This window comes from Apteryx rowi, unplaced genomic scaffold (genome assembly GCF_003343035.1).
Source record: "Apteryx rowi isolate R43461 unplaced genomic scaffold, aptRow1 scaffold_367, whole genome shotgun sequence".
NCBI lineage: Eukaryota > Metazoa > Chordata > Aves > Apterygiformes > Apterygidae > Apteryx > Apteryx rowi.
Genome location: NW_020450163.1, coordinates 223,589 through 240,630, shown reverse-complemented (window position 1 = coordinate 240,630; position 17,042 = coordinate 223,589). Strand labels below are relative to the sequence as shown.

General features: G+C 61.4%; 1 protein-coding gene across 3 annotated transcripts; it reads right to left on the bottom strand.

The window, feature by feature from the left end:
- Window positions 1-4,224: 4,224 nt before the first annotated feature.
- On the bottom strand, window positions 4,225-8,793 carry FUT7 (fucosyltransferase 7). 3 transcript variants are annotated; one of them, XM_026073376.1, is made up of 2 exons: window positions 8,514-8,793; window positions 4,225-5,719 (listed from the first exon to the last, which is right to left on the bottom strand). In XM_026073376.1, exon 2 carries the CDS (start codon window positions 5,583-5,585, stop codon window positions 4,542-4,544), a length of 1,044 nt encoding a protein of 347 aa, XP_025929161.1. In that variant the 5' UTR covers window positions 5,586-5,719; window positions 8,514-8,793; the 3' UTR covers window positions 4,225-4,541. The 3 variants fall into 3 exon arrangements, with proteins under 3 accessions (XP_025929161.1, XP_025929160.1, XP_025929162.1); XM_026073375.1 differs by having other exon boundaries at window positions 4,225-5,642; XM_026073377.1 differs by having other exon boundaries at window positions 4,225-5,454; window positions 8,514-8,792.
- Window positions 8,794-17,042: the final 8,249 nt, after the last annotated feature.

Below are 17,042 nucleotides of genomic sequence, written 5' to 3'. Positions count from 1 at the left end.
GGGGGGGGGGAGGCAGTGGATCAGACCCCGGGTTTCCTCATTCCCCCCCTTGCGGGCTCGGATCTCATCCTGCCGCCGCTGGAGACAGCCCGGACCGGCGCTGGGTTCGCCGGCGCGTGGGGGCCCGCCGCGATCTGGGGCTGCAGGCAGGGCCCTGCCCACGGCTGCTTGCCGGCAGGAGGCACAGCAAGCTGCAGGAAGCCGGCCCTTAACCACGGGAGCGCCGGGGTGGTGCCAGCATCCAAGACTGCGGCCACGCTGCGGTCGGGTGCCTCCGAAGGAAAGCCGGGACAGGCCGACGTGGGGCCGCGAGCTGCTGGCGCCCGCTCGTTTGCTGAGGCGGTTCGGAGGGCTCGTGGAGCAGCAGTGTCCCGCTCCCAGCGCGGGTTGTGCTGCCCGTTGGACTTGCAGATAGGGTGGGGTGCGGCACACAGGCGGTTTCCTCTCTGCTGGTGTGTTTTCGTGGCAACAACAAAAAATCCCAGGGCAGGGAGAGGATACGGGCATGCGTCCCCGCGTGTCCCCGCTGCAGGTCGGCCGGTCTTTGACCCGGTGTTAAACGGAGACCTGCAGAGAGCAGCTTGCCAAGGCTGTGCCTCCCTGGAGCGGGCCCGAAGAGGAAGGGTCACCCAGCAGCCTGTCCTCTGCTGCTGTTTTCTCCATAATTGCTTTGGGGAAGCATGAAAGTCCAGCGGGGTCTCGCTTGAAGGCTTTTCTTCCTGCCCAAGCAGGAGAATCACAGGTGCCCAGGGGGGTAACCACACTTCTCAGTGCTGCATCCTGTACACACTTCCCTGTCTGCAGCAGCACGCATGGGTCCCCCGGAGATTTTTCCCAGAGCAGAAGCAATGAAATGCTCAAAACTGTAGTGCAACTTGCCCTGAAAAGCCCCTTTTTTACTGGCAGCCCCTCAGTGGCCAGGAAATGATGATTTTGCTCCGCGGGGGCAGGTCTGCAGCCTTGCTGCGTCAGACGAGCCAGGTCGTGCTGCTGGGCTGGAGCGGGGCTGTGGTAGGCGGCTGCTCCGGGGGCACCGCAGGCGGCTGGGCAACGCATCCCGCGAAGGGCAGGGGGCGGAAAACGCAGGCTGGACGCCAGTGCCGTAAGGCAGGCTCCCATTTGCTCTTTTCCCCCTCCCGCCCCAGCCCCGCTTGCTCCCTGGCACCCTGGCGCAGGGCTCACAGCCGCAGCCCCGTCCCTGCGCCCCACTGCTGGCAGCCCGGCGCTGCTTGCCCCCCAGGAGGGCACCCAGGTTTAGCGACGGGGCTCGCGGCCTGGGGCAGCGGCGCTGTGCAAACCCCCTTGTTAGGCGCAGCCCTTTGCTATGAAACCCGTTATTTTGTGTGGTCCCTCTGGCCATGTTGGCATGGGGGGGGGGGTGCTGGCAGCTGGCAAGTGACAATTTGTTGTCTGCGCTTCGAGCATTTAAGTCTGCGCATGTGAAGGGGCCATTTTTGCCTGGGAAGGCTGTCACGTCCCCCCCCAGTTTGCTTCTCGCCGGGTTTCTGCCGTCTGATTTTTCTGGTGCGGGGAGCTGCGGAGGAGCAGCATCGCCCTCTGCTGCACTTTGCACCACCGAGCAGGGGGTGGCAACTGAGCCGGAGACCCTGGGAAGGCTGCGGGAGCCCCAACGCTGCCGCCCCCACAACCCGTCGCCGAGCGGGGAGAGGGGAACCACAGAGGGCTGCACTACTCCAGAACGAGAGCAGCGGCTGGCAGGGGCAGGAGCAGGTCCGCCCGGTGCATCCTGCCTGCCGATGTGGCAGCAGGCGATTCGGAGGTGCTGGCATTGAGTTCTCAGCTAACCCTGCAGCTGAAATGAGAAAGCCACACTGCGGCAATGGGATGAGTCTGGTATGCCATGCCATAGTGAAATGTTTCACAGAGATTTGGGTAAGCCAAGAGAGGTCACTGGGGCTGGAGGACTTTGCAGAGCTCCAGATGGTGGCCGGAAACCATGAAGAAAACAAAATGTGGTAATTCTGCACAAAGCCCGGAGTAAGGGGCTGGGGGACGGTGCAGCTTTGGAGATTGCCTGAGTGCAAGGAGAGAGCCCAGAGCTGTGGCAGCACGGAGGGGCTGAGGGGGAAATGCTGCCGGAAGAGACCTGCAAGAGCAAAGGGGATTGTGCAAGCACGACCAGGGAGCGTCAGATAGTGGCCGGGGCAGCTGAGCCTGTCCCCTCTCTTGAGGTGGCTGTGGGGACAGGTCACGGCCCCGGGTGCTGCTGGGCAGGGTGGCAGCCCCAGCAGGGGCCCCCCAGGCAGGCGCAGCCTGGCCAGGGCAGCCGTGCCCAGGTGCGCCCTGCAAGCAGGAAGGGCAAAGGGCCTCCTCGCTGGGAAGTTGGGTGTTTCTGAGGCCGGCGCAGGTGGGACGTGCTGGCTGCACAGCGGCTGCCAGGCAGGCGCGGGGAGGGCTGGGCACCTCTGACGCCGAGCAGGCACAGCGGTGTCCCCTGGACCCCAAGAGCCCCCATCCAGGCTGTGACCCTGGAGCTGTATGTGGGGGGGTCCCTTTTGGGGGGGCAGGTAGGCAGGATCTGGGCCCAGGTGAGGTGGGCTTGGAGGCACCCGTGGGTGTCTGCTCCAGCCCGGTGCTGTGTCACCCACTGGAGGAAGGAGAGAGCAGAAGGGACAGCGGTGGGCGATGTTTCCCAGCTGGGCTCCCTGGCGTGTGGGCTGGCGGGGCTGCCATCCCCCAGCTGAGTGAGGTGGTGTCACCCACCGCTAGCTCCTGCAGGGCTGCAGGCACGGAGAGGGCCCGGGGTGTCCCCAGGCCTGAAATGAGGGAAACTGGAGCGAAACCTGTGGCCAAATAAGTCATTAATGGCACGGAGCTGCAGAGGCACACAGTGAGGGGGGCACAAGGGTGCCCATGCACCGAGCACGGCAGGGACTGAGCAGTCAGTCCCTCTGCCGGGTGCTGTCACCCAGCCCTGACGTCTGCTGCCTGCCCACGCTGCCCCTGGCTCGGGCAGGTCTTCTCGTGGATCACCTGGGGGCCACCCATGTACGTGGCGCGGGGCATGTGTGGTGCTGGGTGCCCCTGGTGCAGGGTGTGTGGGGTGCAGGGAGCGTGTGCAGTGCAGGGTGCCCATGGTGCAGGATGTGTGTGGTGCAGTGGGTGTGGGTGGCACTGGGTGCACAGGGTGCCCACAGTGCAGGGTGTGTGTGGTGGTGCCGGGTGTGTAGAGTGCAGAGGGTGTGTGGGGTGCAGGGTGTGTGCAGTGCAGGGTGCCCATGGTGCAGGATGTGTGCGGTGCGGGGGGGGTGGGTGACACAGGGTGCGCAGGGTGCCCACAGTGCAGGGTGCACGTGGTGCAAGGTGTGTGCGGTGCATGGGGTGTGTGTTGCGCAGGGTGCCCCCGGTGCTCACAGTGCAGGGGTTGCCAACAGAGCAGGGTGCTCATGGTGCACAGTGTGTGTGTGGTGCAGGGTGAGCACAGCACAGGGTGTAGCGTGCAGTCCCGGGTGCCCACAACTCAGGATATGTGTGTGGCACAGGGTGCCACAACGCTGGGTGCCCACGGCACAGCGTGCATTTGTGTATGTGGTGCAGAGGGCTTGCCGTGCAGGGTGCCCACCACGTGGGGTTTGCTCTCAGCACACTGCACGGCACGGGGCGACACCAGCCTCGACGGCTTCCTGCCAGAGCAGTGTGTGTGCCGACGGGGAGCGAGAAACCACAGCCATCTCTCTCTGACTCAGCCGCACACTGAACAGGCTGTGATTGCTCTCGAGATAGCATCCGGTGTCCTGCCCGTCCTTGCTGCCTCCTCTCCACCCACATCCTCCCCGGTGCAGTGACACCCACGGCTGCGAAGCAGGGGCAGACGTAAGGGGTGCTGCAGGGCTGCACTGAGAAGCGGCAGAGCAGAAGATGTCAGAGCCAAGGATGCATGCATGGGGGTGCGTGAGCTCTCCCTCCCTGGCTGCAGGGTGCTGAGCACCCTGGCTAGGACGTGCCAGCTTGGCCTGAGGTCCCGGCATCTGCCTGGCTGGGGAGAGGCAGCTCTTCCACACCAGGCTGCAGTGATCCAGCCAGAAAAGTGGCCTCAAGGCCTTTCCCACCGAGGCTTTGCTGCCCAGCAAAAGGTGTTGGGAAGCCCCAGAGCAATTACAGGCCATGAAGAGAAAGAGGCAGGCTGAGGGAGCCTTGGCTGATTCCTCCTGCTGTCCCTGCCAGCCCTCGGCCCAGCTCAGGTCCCAAGTGGCAGGCAGAGACTCTGGAGCACATGGTTTATTTCCAAAGCACCTTTTTGTCATCCCAAACACCGTGGCCAGGGTAGGTAGGTACTGGGCTGGGGCAGGGGTTTAGTCATGTTTTGCAAGAACTCAAGTCATGCACAGTTGCTCAAGGTCACGTTGTGTGGCAATAGTAGGGCTCGGATGAGAGGTCAGGACTCCTGGGGCCCTCCGTGCCCAGTGTGCTGTTTCACAGGAGGGTGCCCCACTCTCCCCTGCCACCGTTACCTACTGCCTACATGCATCCATGATGTCTCCAGACGTTGCTGAGTGTCCTCAGTGCATGCCAGCCCTGTGCTAGGCTTTGAACCAGCTCGCCAGGTTGGGATAGACACGACCCTGGGGCAGGCTGGGGTACTTGGTGCAAATTGTACAGATCCGCTCCCTCCAGTCCGCATAGAGCTTCACACTGTACCTCTTCTGCCATGAGAAGAACTGCCGGTAGCGGCTGGAGTTCATGGTCTTAAGGAAGTTGGCCAGCTCTGCCAGCGACTCAAAGTCATTCACATGGATGAAAGAGTCTGCAGGAACAAACTGCTCGTAGTTGGCCCGGGGGGGGCCCAGCACCACAGGCACAGTGCCAGCCATCAGCGAGTTCCTCCAGAACTTCTCAGTGATGTAGTCCCGGTGGATGGAGTTCTCGAACGCAAGGTAGAACTTGGACTTGGATGTTGTTGGCAAGAGGCAGTCCTTGCAAAGTGGCTTGTTGTTTGCTTTCCCATATATGTCCACATGGAGGTACCTGGAGAGGTTTTTGTAGACTTCTGCTCTTTTCTGAGTCCTGCGATAATTGCTAATAACCCAAGACACCAATCTGGTCTTCCTGGGGATATTCACAGTGGCTGACCAGTTGGGCACAAGCTTGCCATAGGGGATGAAGATGTCAGAGTCTTGTCTGTATGTCATGACCCAGTTGAAGGTTTCATTCCATCCTGCTAAAGCTTTAGTGTTTGTGGGGGACTCCAGGGAGACCCACAGCCAGTTCTGCCCGGGAGGCTTCTCCTTTGGGAGCTTGTCCCTGCTCTGCTGAAGCACGTCATGGTGGAACACCACCACGTCTGCCTGGTTGAGGAGCCCGTGATCCATGGTGAGCCAGCAGTCCGTGATGTTGTAGAGGTCTCTGCAAATGTCTGTGCTGATATCTGGAGCCTGCTTGGCGGGCCATTCCCAGACCAGGATCATCAGCGGCTTAGTGTGCTTGGGGGCTTTACTGAAGACGTCAGACAAATTGATAACGTACTTGAGGTTCCAGAACATTGTTATGAATAACCCAGTGGTGATTAATACCTTCACGCTGGGCAGGCTCCATGGTAACCGTGGCAGCGTCGATGCTCGGGGCATGCCAGTGGGTTGCTGGCTGGGCTGATCGTCACCTCCTTGCGCCCCAAGATCCCACACCTGTAGCAGAGGAAAGCTGGCGAGGGGGGGCACCAGCTCAGCTTGCCTGGGAAGAGGGGCCAGGCTGCATGCAGGTCCTGGAAGGTGGGGAGCAGGGAGGTGCCGGGGTTGGAGGGGATGGAGAAAGGGCTCCTCTGTAGTTCCTCCCAAAACTAAAAGCCTGGCGGGGGCTCAGAGCCAGCAACACTGGAGAGGACATGCGATCCCTGGAGATTAGATACACCAGGTGGACATGCACCAGGGCCGGGAGAAAAATGAGGGGTAAAAAGGGGCTTCCGGGCAGGCTGCTGGGATGGACCCCCAGGCCCAGCGGGACTCAACCGGCCTCCTCCACCGGCCTCTGCTGCCACCAGGGTCCCCCCTGCACTCTCTGCCAGAGGCTCTGCTACCACTGGGTGCTCAGGTCATGCAAGGGAGCAGGGCAACATGCAGGGCCCAACTCTCCTCACCAGGTACTTTGCACTTTGGCCAGGCTTTTGTGTTCAGTTTTTTAATTGCCTTTTTTTTTTTCCTTTCCTTCTTTTTGGAGTTGTGTTTTAGGCTCAGGAAATCCCTTGTGCAGAATGACGTCAAAAGACTGCACCTGAGGCTACGCTGACAGGGTAGGAAGCGGCAGGAGCCAGCTTATGTGGGCCCATCATGCCATGGCTTTGCCATCTTTCATGTCACCCTGGTGCACTGCAGAGTGGGGCCTGTCTCCGAGGCGAGGGGGGCTGCTGCTGAAGGGGGGACACAGAGCAGATGGGCAGGGAAGCGCCAGGAGACACCCGTCCCCCTGTTACAATGGACTGGCACTGCTCCTAATTAGATGGGAGGGATGCTTTCCTTGTTACTTGCTCCATGCCTCAGTTTCCCCAAAATGGGGATAGCCCTGCTCCACCATCCTTGCTTTGCCTGGGACATGCCAGGCTTGAAATGCTGCAGCAAAGTGGGGAGAAAGGCGCTGTTCTGCAGGATGGCACCCACACTAAATATCCTGGAGGAATATCCTGGGAGCTGACTCAAACAGGCACCCTGGGCATCGATCAGGCATCCCTTGGGGAGACCAGGGGGTCCGAAACCCCACTTGAGCCAGAGCGTCCTGCCTGGTAAGCAGCTCCTGCTCACAGCAACACCCGCCTGCAGCGGTGGCAGGGCTCCCCCAGGCCTTGGGGTGCTCAGGGGCAGGGGGAGCCCAGCGGCCCAGCCGCACCATCTGGGAGCATGGGACAGACCGGGAGCTGGCTGCCTTGGCACCTCGAATGATCTTGTTTTATTTCTGCAGTGTCACGAATTTCCAGTCAGATGCACCAAGCAGATGCACCATGCTGGCATCATCCAACACCTGCACTGGCCTCAATTTAGGGCAGACCACCTGGTGCCCAGGGCAGTGACGGTGGTGCGGGCATAGGGCCACGTGGCTCCACCGCGCCTGGGCCGGCCCGGGGCTCCCAGCTCGTGGGCCTCAGCCTGGAGGCGCGCGGGAACCCAGACGCCTGCCATCCGGTGGGAGCTGCACGCTCACACCTTTGCTCGCCCGGCCACACTGCCTGTTTGCCTTGGTGAGGGGTGTTGCTTGCTTTTTAGCACAGGTCGAACACGCTGATTAAAATGGAAAGCAGCAGCCGTGGCTGCAGGCAACGGCGAGGAGGCTGTGAGGAGGCGGCATGGCCCTGGCTAGGCACTGGCCAGGCCAGGTTGAGCCCATCCAGCAACACCATTCCCTTGCGGCTACACAGCCAGATACTGCCTGGCTTTTTCCCATGCTCCCACAATGAGCAGGATGGCCGGGGAGCAGAGCGGGCCGCAGGGCATGGCTCTGGGAGTGCTGGGAGCACTGGGAGCTCAGCGTTTCCAGCTCAGGGGCTTGGCACTGTCTTCCAGCTCTGTTTTCCCACCCATATGGGCCAGCTGCATTTTTGCAGAAGTCGCAGCCAGATTTTCTGGCAGGGCTCAGTGCCTGCAGGCCGCCCACGGTGTTCAGCACCGGAGACAGTTTCCCTTGCACGGTAACCTCTGCGAAGCATATTAGGCGCCTGAGCCATGCTGCTGGCCAGAGGGATGCTGCTCCTGCCTCGATTTTGGAGCCTTGTGAAAAATGCTACCCTGCTTTAGCACCCAACCTGCTTCAGCTTTGCTTTGAAAAATCCCTTCCTTGCCTTCTCCCTTGGTCATGTGAATACGCAGGAGCTATTCACATGCTTTAGAAAAATGTCTGTCATCTGAAGAGGAGGGCTGGAAGAGCTCTGCCCACTCCAGCACCCTCCGCGCTGGGTGCAGGGGAGGACCATCAAGCACCCACCGCCACCGCCGCCGCCACCCCCCAGTCTATGGCACCGTGCTGCCCCCAGCACAGCCCTCTCCCTGGCGCCCTGGCCCCATGCGCGGCTCTGCACCGCAGTCCCCAGCTCGGACCCCTGGGAGCACCAGCCTCCCTTGCTGTTGCCCTGAGTGGGGACACAGCATGGCCCAAGGCCTCACCACTGTTTTGGGGTGCGTGTTTCTGACAGGCTGTTTCTAAAGCACGCCCCGGTATCTGCTTCTTGCTCAGTCCCTTTCTGCCGGCTAAATAGGCAAGCAAGGAATAATGGGGGTTTTAGGTTTGCTTCAGGCTGTTTTGCTCTTTTTTTCAAGGCGGATTTGGTCGCCGACCCCAGATTTAAACCGCAGGGTGCTCTTCTCCCTCCTCCCCAGCTCCCTTGTCAAAGGGATGCTGCCCTAATTTTAGGGGGCTGCTGTGGGGGCAGAGCTCCCAGGGCTGAGCAGAACCGAGCTCCCAGCAGTGCTGGGCATGGACCCGTTTCCCAGCTCCTCGTCCCCGGCGTGGGACCGCAGAGCGCGGGGGCCCCAGAGGTGGCGGCACCGGTGCATGGGCTCAGCCCACAGACTTACCGGGGCAGGGAAAGCTTCACAGCGCGTCCCAGGAGCGTGTGTCTGTCCTGCTGTGTGCGCCCAGGCAGCTGCAGGAGCCCAGCCCGGCTGGCAGCTCGTGGCGCTAGGCAAGGTCACTCAAACGCTTCCTCTTTTCTGTGGTTTTGCCACCTCCCGGCCTCTGAGCAGGTCCTTCCTGCTGCACTCGGCACCGCGCACTTCCCCCCCGGGCTGCACCAGCAGCAGCGATGCCGAGGGCTTCACGAGCCGGCAGGATCTGTGGTGCGGTGGGTGCCAGAGGGCTGGATCCAGGCCCTGGGGTCAGATGGGTGCCCCATGGCTGAGTGGGTGCCCCGTGGCCCATGGCTGTGTGGGTGCTCTGTGGCCAGGTCCATGCCCCGTGGCTGGGTCAGTGCTCCATGACTGGTTGCATGTCCTATGGCCAGGTGCATGCCTGATGGCTAGGTGGGTGCTCTGCGGCCAGGTCCATGCCTCATAGTAGTGTCCGGGCACCCGTGGGAAAGGCACCCCAGTGTAGGTGCTGCCCACTGCTTTCTGTGCTGGCATAACCTGCCCTGTCCCCTCATGTTTCCCCTGTGTCTAATCAGCAGGCCACAGCTCCAGGACTTCTTGGAGAAGTGATGCACGTGGTCACTTGTGGGGTTTCAGTTCCCCAAAGGGGTTTCCCAGCAGGCAGATTTGAAACCTAGCCTGAATCCCATCTCCTCTCTGCTGAGCATCTCTGCTCTCTCAGCCATCAGCTGGAGCCCTGATGCCCTGGCCAGGTTGCATTTTATTGAGGTGCCCTTCCCCACTTTGGGGTTTGCAGGATGGCTCTGTGTCCGCCTCCCTGGGGCTCTCCTGCCCTCCCTGCTGTGTGGAAGGAGCACATGTCCCCTCACAAGCCAGAGGGGCTTGGACCATGCCCACACTGGCGGCTTTCGCTGGCGTGGGGCGATTGTGCCCAGCTCCCTGCCGTTCATCACCAAACCGTGTCCTCGGCCACCCAGCCCTGCAGAGCAGGATGGAGCCCTAATCCTGAGCCCCAATGGGCATGCCTGACCTCCAGAGAGCTGTGCCAGGGCCAGCCTGCCGGAGCAATGGCACGAACCAAGGCCATGCTGGAGGATGGCACAGGAGGAAGGCTGTCCCACTGAGCCACGCTGAGCCTACAGGACAGCTGTGTTAGCAGCTTTTGTGCCCCAAAACACTATTATTATTACTATTATTATTATTATTATTATTATTATTATTATTGCTGCAAATAGGATTGTCAGCTCTGGCCCTAATCTCCCCAGACATGCAGCTCTTTCCAGTATCACCCAGGAGCAGCAGAACCAACAAGACGTCCATTTGGCTTGGACTGCAATCTGCTTCCTCGGCATTTGCTTTGCCCCATCACAGAGCCGCCAGGCATGAAGAGGGGCCTAAATGAGCCCGGAGCCCCCACCGGGCCCTGCCGCAGGGGCTGCCTGTGCCCTTGGTGGGGCCGGGGGTGATTCCCTCCTGGGGGGTGCCAGGAAGGTGCTGAGCCCAGCTGCATCTGAGCGCCCCGCATGTGCTGAGACAGCCGCAGGCAGGGCCCGGCCCTCGGCGTCGCCAGCGTGCCCCCCTGCTGCCACTGCATTGAAAACAGGATGCCAGTCTCAGCTCAGCTCCCACTGACTCATCTTGAAACTGGTTTCTCAGATAGGGTGGCACCGGCAGCTCCACCACACTGCCAAGCCCAGGCAGCTGCCCTCTCTGGGAGGTTTTCTGCTGCCACGGGAAGCGGGCATGCATTTGCCTCTGCTGCACCTGCGCAGGAAGCTGGCCCCCGTGCCTGCGCATCAGCTGTGCCCACCGTCCCAGGTGTGCCACGCACACGCTTGCGTCCTTGCTGGGCGTCAGGGCTCCCCCAATGCCGTGGCAGGGAGAAAAGAAAGGGGGAAACTGAGGCAGGGGTGGAGAGCCATGAAACAGGCAGTGCCATCCCTGGAAGGGGCTGGTGCTCGCAGGCCCTCGGCACCCACTGGGGCTCCTCAGGGTGCTCGAGCAACACTCTGCCTGCATCCTTGTTCCCCTCTGGCTCTTCGGCTCCCCGCCAGGCTGCCCGGTGCCCCCCTGCAGCCTCCCGCAGGCCACGGGAGCTGGCTGGCAGGGTGCTGACGCGAGGATATGGCTGGCCCCGTCCCCGCGGTGCCGCGGGCACTGCAGGCACCTGCTGGCACCGCGCTAGGTATGGTGCCGCCGCCGCCATGCCGGCATGGAGCAAGGCTGCGCAGTCTCGGTGCCGCCCGCTGGGGCCAACTGCAGCGCCGGGGCCGGGTGTTTTTCTCCTCTTCAGCCTTGTGTCCTGTTATCTTTTCTCCCCCCGCCGCTGCATTTCTTCCCCTGTCTGATTGAGAGCCCAGATACTGGGAGCGGCGCAGCCCGCAGGACCCCGCTCCCAGGCTCGCCTGCCCTCCGCCCGCTGCCTGCGTGCCCTGCCCCGCCTGGGGCTGCGGTCACTGTCCCCACAGCTGTCCCAGACCCCCAGCACAGCCTAGGGGCCATCGCCCTTTGCTGAGGCTGCCACTGACCACAAGATTGCTACCTGGGGTGCTGGAGGAGTGGTGGAGAATGAAGGGACAGGGCTGCTGAGAGGCCCTCACCCTGGGGTGTCACCGTCACCCTGGGGCATCACTGTCACCCTGAGGTGCTCTCACCCGGGGGCACTGCGGCAGGATGGCCCAACAGCAAGGAGAGTATCTGTGGCCAGTGGGTCCAGGCACCTCATCTCTGGGTACTGATCCCCGGCAGCCCAAGGTGTCTAGGGGCAGCTGGGTGCTGGAGGCTGCTCCAGGCTGGGGCTCTTGCCTTGCTCAGACTCGCACTGGGAAGGGGACGTGGCTCTGCAGGCCCTCTGTGCCCTCTGCCCCAGGATGGCCCAGCAGAAACCCTCCCTGGCCTGCAGCCCAGATGGAGATGAGCACACAAATCCAACCAGTGCCCAGCACCGGGCAGGGAGGTGGGTGGGTGCTGCCCTCTGCAGATGTCCCCATGCAGCTCGAGGAGCTTGACCGTCCCACGAGGTAGTCACCAGGCTGCAGCAGGAGGCTGCAAGGGGTGCTCAGAGCCCCAGGGTCGACAGAAGAAATGGGCCACCCAGCACAGCCCTGGGCCGGTGCTGACCCCTGTCCTGCTGCCGCACCCCTGTTGGGACTTAATGATGGTGCCAAGCACAAGAGGAGCTGCAAAGCTGGACCAAGAGGCAGCAGGAGGGATGGAGGTGGGAGACCGGGGTTGCAGGCACCACTCTAGAGCAGGTCTGTGAGCCCATGTCACCCACCGTCTCACTGGCAGTCCTCATTTCAGCGCCCCTCTAAGCTGAAGGTCCATTCTACTTTAGGACAGATTTTTTTTTGTTGTTTTTTGAGAGAGAGAGGTTTCTAGGCTGGGTTGGGGGATCCAGGCTGGACTTGCTGACTCCACTGCGCCTTTCTAGTCCTGTGTCCCAAGACCTCTGAACTCCACTGATTTTGTGCCCTGGCACCTCAGCCTGGCAGGGTTCAATGCCCAGCCAGGGGTGAAACCTGCACTGCTGCTGCTGCCTGCGATGGGAAAAGCAAACAAGCAGTCACAGACTAGGCACAGTGTTTCTCATGCACCAGACAGCAGATCTGCAAGACTTCTTGCCTTGGAAGCAACATTTGCATGGCATCAAGGGGAGATGGAAGAAGTTCATAGAGGAGAGACCTATAAGGCATACAGTCCCTTGGGAATAACCAAAAGCTGGGAATGTGCTTGGGGGAAGTACAATATATGCTTGTCTTATGTCCTTCCCCAGGGACCAACTAAAAGCCACTGCTGGATCGAGGATCCTGGGCTGGCCGGGCCATTTTTCTGAATCTCTATGGCTTAGTTTACATTGGCACTGTTAAAGACATTGAGTACCACTGGGAATTCAAAGCAGACGAAATGCCAGCAAGCCTCAGGGTCAGCCCAGGGCAGCAGTCCCCAGGTTGCTCTTGCCAGCGCGGGTGCAGGTGGAAAGGTGCTGTGCCAGGCACAGGCATCTCCGTGCCTCAGATCCTTGCCAAAGCCCCGCTGCCCACCCTGCCGTGCTGCCAGCACCTCAGGGCCTTCCCTGAAGGAGCAGCATTGCAGGGGACTGGCCAAGCTGGGCCCTGCTGCCCCAGGGAAAAAGCCACTCTCACCAGGGCACCAAGCTGGAGGGGACACAGCTCCTTTCCATCACTGTGTGCCCCCAGGAGAGCCATCCTGGGCCCTGGGCAACCTGCGTCTTCGGTCACTGCCCGCAGACCTCGGGAGGTTAAATCCGCCTGGCAGATAGGCTGCACAATGTTTTGGCCAGAAGTTTTTGGAATAATGGCACTTTGTTGCAGGACAACAGGAGCTTTTGTTAGGGCCTGGGCAGCTGTTCCAGAGCGGTGATTGAAATGCGGTCACCCTTAGCAACAAAACTCGGAGCTGGGGCGGCCAAGTAAGTTATTCACAGCTCCCGGCTGCAATTCAGCCATGGAAGCAGCAAGAGACAGAGATGGTTAAAGATAGCTGCAACAGAAGAGAAGGAGCAAGAGAGAGAGGCGGTTAAAGATAGCTGGGGAGGAAGCTGGAGGGAGGGAAGGATGGGCCAAGAAATAAAATAAAGCAGGGATGGAAAGATGGGTGGATGGATGAGTGGATGGATGGATGGACAGATAGAAAACAGGGCTGGTTCAATGCTTGCTATCACCTGGAGCAACCTGCCCAGCCTCGGTGTCACAGCCAGGCTGGGGATACAGCTTGTTGCAGGCAGGTCGGTCCCCTCCAAGTCCCCATGTGGACACCCCATCACCCTGCTTGTCCATGGAACTGGCCATGGAGCTGTGGGTGGCTGGGCCTGAGCCAGGCGGGCAGGTGGCCCCCATTGCAACCTGGGCTTAGGGCAGCCAGCATGTGGTGGGTAGCAACGCTGCCCTCACATGCAGACCTGCTCACCGGGGTCCACCCCCTCCAGGCCATGCTGGCAGGGCACCTTCTGCAGCTGGATTGCAGCCCGTGCTGGGGGATGTCGGGGAGAACCATGGTTTGCAGCAGGCTGCCCACCAGGGAAGCAGGACACTACTGCCCAACAAAAGAGACCTGCAGGAGAAGATGAGACCATTTGAACCCCCCAAACCCTCCAGCCCTTCCAGCTGCATCAGGGAAGGTCATGGTGCTGGTCACCCCTGAAGGTGGGGACCACACCATGACTGTGATGGGGTCAACGCAGCTTGAGGTACCCGCTGACCCCTCCAGCATTCATAATGATGGAGAAGACTCTTTGCAGGCAGCATCTGGGTGATCGTCTCCATTGCTTTGGCTGGGAGAGGAGCACAGGCAGCTCCACATGTTTTGTCCTGTGGCTCTCAGCCAGGGTGGGTAGGGACAGGAAGGCAAGACCCAGCCTGGACCACGCTCACCTGTGCTGGTCTCTTGTCAGGCAGGTGGGAGCTAATCCCTGGGGGGGCAGTCATCTAACCCCCCCCCAAAGGGACTGTGCCCCAAACCTGACAACAGTGCATTTTATGAGGGCTGGTGAGTCAGGACAGCAGCTCTGCAGCTCTTTCACCATCCCATGGCTGTAAGGATGAAAACCTACAGAAAGGCAGGGGGTTGCACTGCTGTGCCACCACTCTCTGCTCAGGGCAGGAGCACCCCTCCTGGCCAGACCAGGCCCTGCTGCACTGGACAGGTGTGGGAACACCTGGCTTCTGCACCCAGCTTGGCTGCCTCTCCTCTGTGCCATCTCAGCCATGCTCCTGAGGGCCTGTGCCTCAGTTTCCCGAGGAGAAGCATCAACAGGCAAGCACCCTTTAGTACAATCTGGATTGCCAAGACCTTGGAAGCCCTTGTAGGATGGGTGTATCTCCAGGCCCAGCAAATCCATCCCTAATATAATGACGGGCTGAATGGGCTGCCTGTGCTCTTGTTCCTTTGTGGTGTTGTGGCCTCTGGCCCTGAGGCATTTATCCTGGGTTCTCACGAGCAGATATAGGACCCCTCCACCACAGGCCCTTGCTCTCTCCTTCCGCCACGAGACAGCCCTGGCTCTCCTGTCACAGTGGGCAGGGCATCATGGCCTTGCCCAGAGATGTACGGAGCCGTGGGAGTTAGTGCAGCTGCAGCCCTGCTGCATGGGTGCCACCTCGCCATGCGCTGCAGCCTGGCCGCAGGCTGGCTTGCAGAGTTCGCTCATCCTCAGGCCAGGTGGGTCCTCTAGCACTCAAAGAGCTGGTTGTCTTGCATTTCTTTGGAGGATCGGTGAGGCTCTGCAGCTGGGACAGGGCTGAGACAGAGCCGAGGCCCCTGGAGCTGGCAGCCTGGCTCGTCCTAGCGCTCTTGCTCTGGGCTCCCTTGGCAGCCCAGACACCCCCCACGGCCACAGCAGCCAGCGTGCCCTGAGCTGGGCACTGGGGGAGGCTGGGTACAGAGCTGCAGCCACTCACTGCACTGACACCACCATCCGTGTCACCTTTTGTCCCTGGCAGGAAATCAGCTCTCTGGTGCTTGGGTAAATGGGTCAGGCAAGGTCTCTGTGAGTGTGAGCACGCTGGAGCAGGGTGCCCTGCATGTCAGCCTCACCCTACTGCTCGGGTCTTCCCGTCTCGTGTTTTCAGTGCACCTTTCTCTACCCCTGCCCTTCTCCAGGTCTCAGTGGTGGTGCCCAGCAGCATGTCTGCCAGGCAGCCACCACGGCCACTGAGAGGTCCCCACTGCAGAGCTGGCTGTCAGCCTTAGGGCAGAGCCCGGTTGCCCAGCCCTGTGGCCCCCTTCTTCCTCACTCTCGTAGCAGGCAGGTTGCCTGCAGCGGGCACTGGAGATGCATGGCAGGAGGTGTGGCTGCTGCTGTGGGACAGCCTTCAGTGGGTGTCCCAGAAGCTGTCCTTGGACCCTGCAATCACAAGCTCTGAGCCGCTGGAGAGGGTTGAAGAACTTCTGAGCAGCCAGACAATGCCCCTTGCATCCCATCCTGGTTCCCGATCCTCTCTGAAACACATGAGCATCTTGCAGGCAAACCCTGACTCCATCTTGTCTGTGTCTTCAAGATGATGTGTTTAACTGCTCCCAGCTGTGGTCCCCATGAGAAGGGGAAACTGAGGCATGAAGGGGTGAAGCAGTTGCTCTGGGCAAGCCAGGCCAGTGGCAAAGGTAGGAAGAGCAGCCCCATCCATCCTGCCTGCTCCATCCACCAATACCACCACATTGCCTTGGCATCTCTCCCTCTCTCCTCCGCAGCCCCAGAGCTGAGCCAGTGCCGGCTGCCCTACTGCAGGTGGCGGCAGAGGCTCCTGGCTCAGCAGGCACCTCTCGCCGAAACACCATAGCTTCACTCCCTTCCCCAGGGACCCAGCAAGCAGAACATGTGGGGACTGCCAGGGAGAGGCCTAACCCCCCCGTGGGACCTCCGTCATCAAGGAGGAGGAGGGCTGCCGGGGCCTGGCTTCTGTATTTGGGAGATTTTGCCCCTTGCCAGGAGCGTCTTCTGGAGCCCCTGCCGTGTCTCCTCTCCAGGCTCCCGCCTTGCCCCTCACACCCCTGCAAGACGTCTCTCCCCGACCTGCCCTGCCAAGGCCAGGCAGCCCCTTGGTCACTCCAGTCTCTGCTCCTCGTCCCAGCCCTTCAGTGAGGCTTCGAGAGCAGCGTCTGAGCTGAAAATCCCCAAGCCATGCTCTACGCAGGGGCTCTCCGATCCGAACAGCACCCGCTCCCTCGGCCTCCTCCAGCAGCTCCCGGGCACCCTGGACACGCTGCTCCATGCTGCCAGCTTTGGGGAAGGGCAATCGCCTGCAGATCAGAGCTCGGCCCCAAGGTTTCGTAACCAGTTTTGGGGCTAGGGCCAGAGGCAGCTGTGTTAACACACGTGGGCTGGGAATTGGGTGCCTTTCCCGGTTCCCCGTCCCCACAGCCTAGGGCTCTGCAGAGCCGCCCGACATGCTCCCCCGCCTGCATGCTGCCTGGGAAAGGGCCCTGCGCGTCCGAGCGGCGTTTCGTCCCAGATTTGCTCCATGTTGCAGTGAATAGCTCTGCAATCGCCCCGTTGGCACAGCCCTTGGACAGCCGTGCTGGTGCTCTCCTCCAGCTCCCAGGAGCGGCAGTGACAGCGGGGAACGTGCTGCGCATGGCACCGGCCCACAGCAGGGCTCCCAAGGGCCACTCACGCTGGAGGCTGTTTGCAGGTGCTTGAGGAGCAAGCGGCCCACCCGCACAGCCGCTGGTTAGGGGGAAACATGTTACTGAGAGCAGGGCAGCCCCAGCATCATCCGGTCCATGGTGCTGCCTCCTGCCTCAGTTTCCCTGCCCGAGCAAGGCAGGGACATGTCACCCATGTGACCTGGATGGGGAAGACAGCGCTGCCCGTGCCGGCCTCCCCGTGAGGAGGCCTGTCGTGAGAGCAGGGGGACAGGGCCTGAGAGCAGCTCCGTGCCGATGCAGACCACTACCTGCCCGGTCTGGTCGTGGGGGGTGGCTTGGCGAACCCGGGGCCTGGTGAGCGCGGCCACTGGCCCGCAGCCCAGCGCTTGCAGCCGCAGTGCCCTCGGCGCG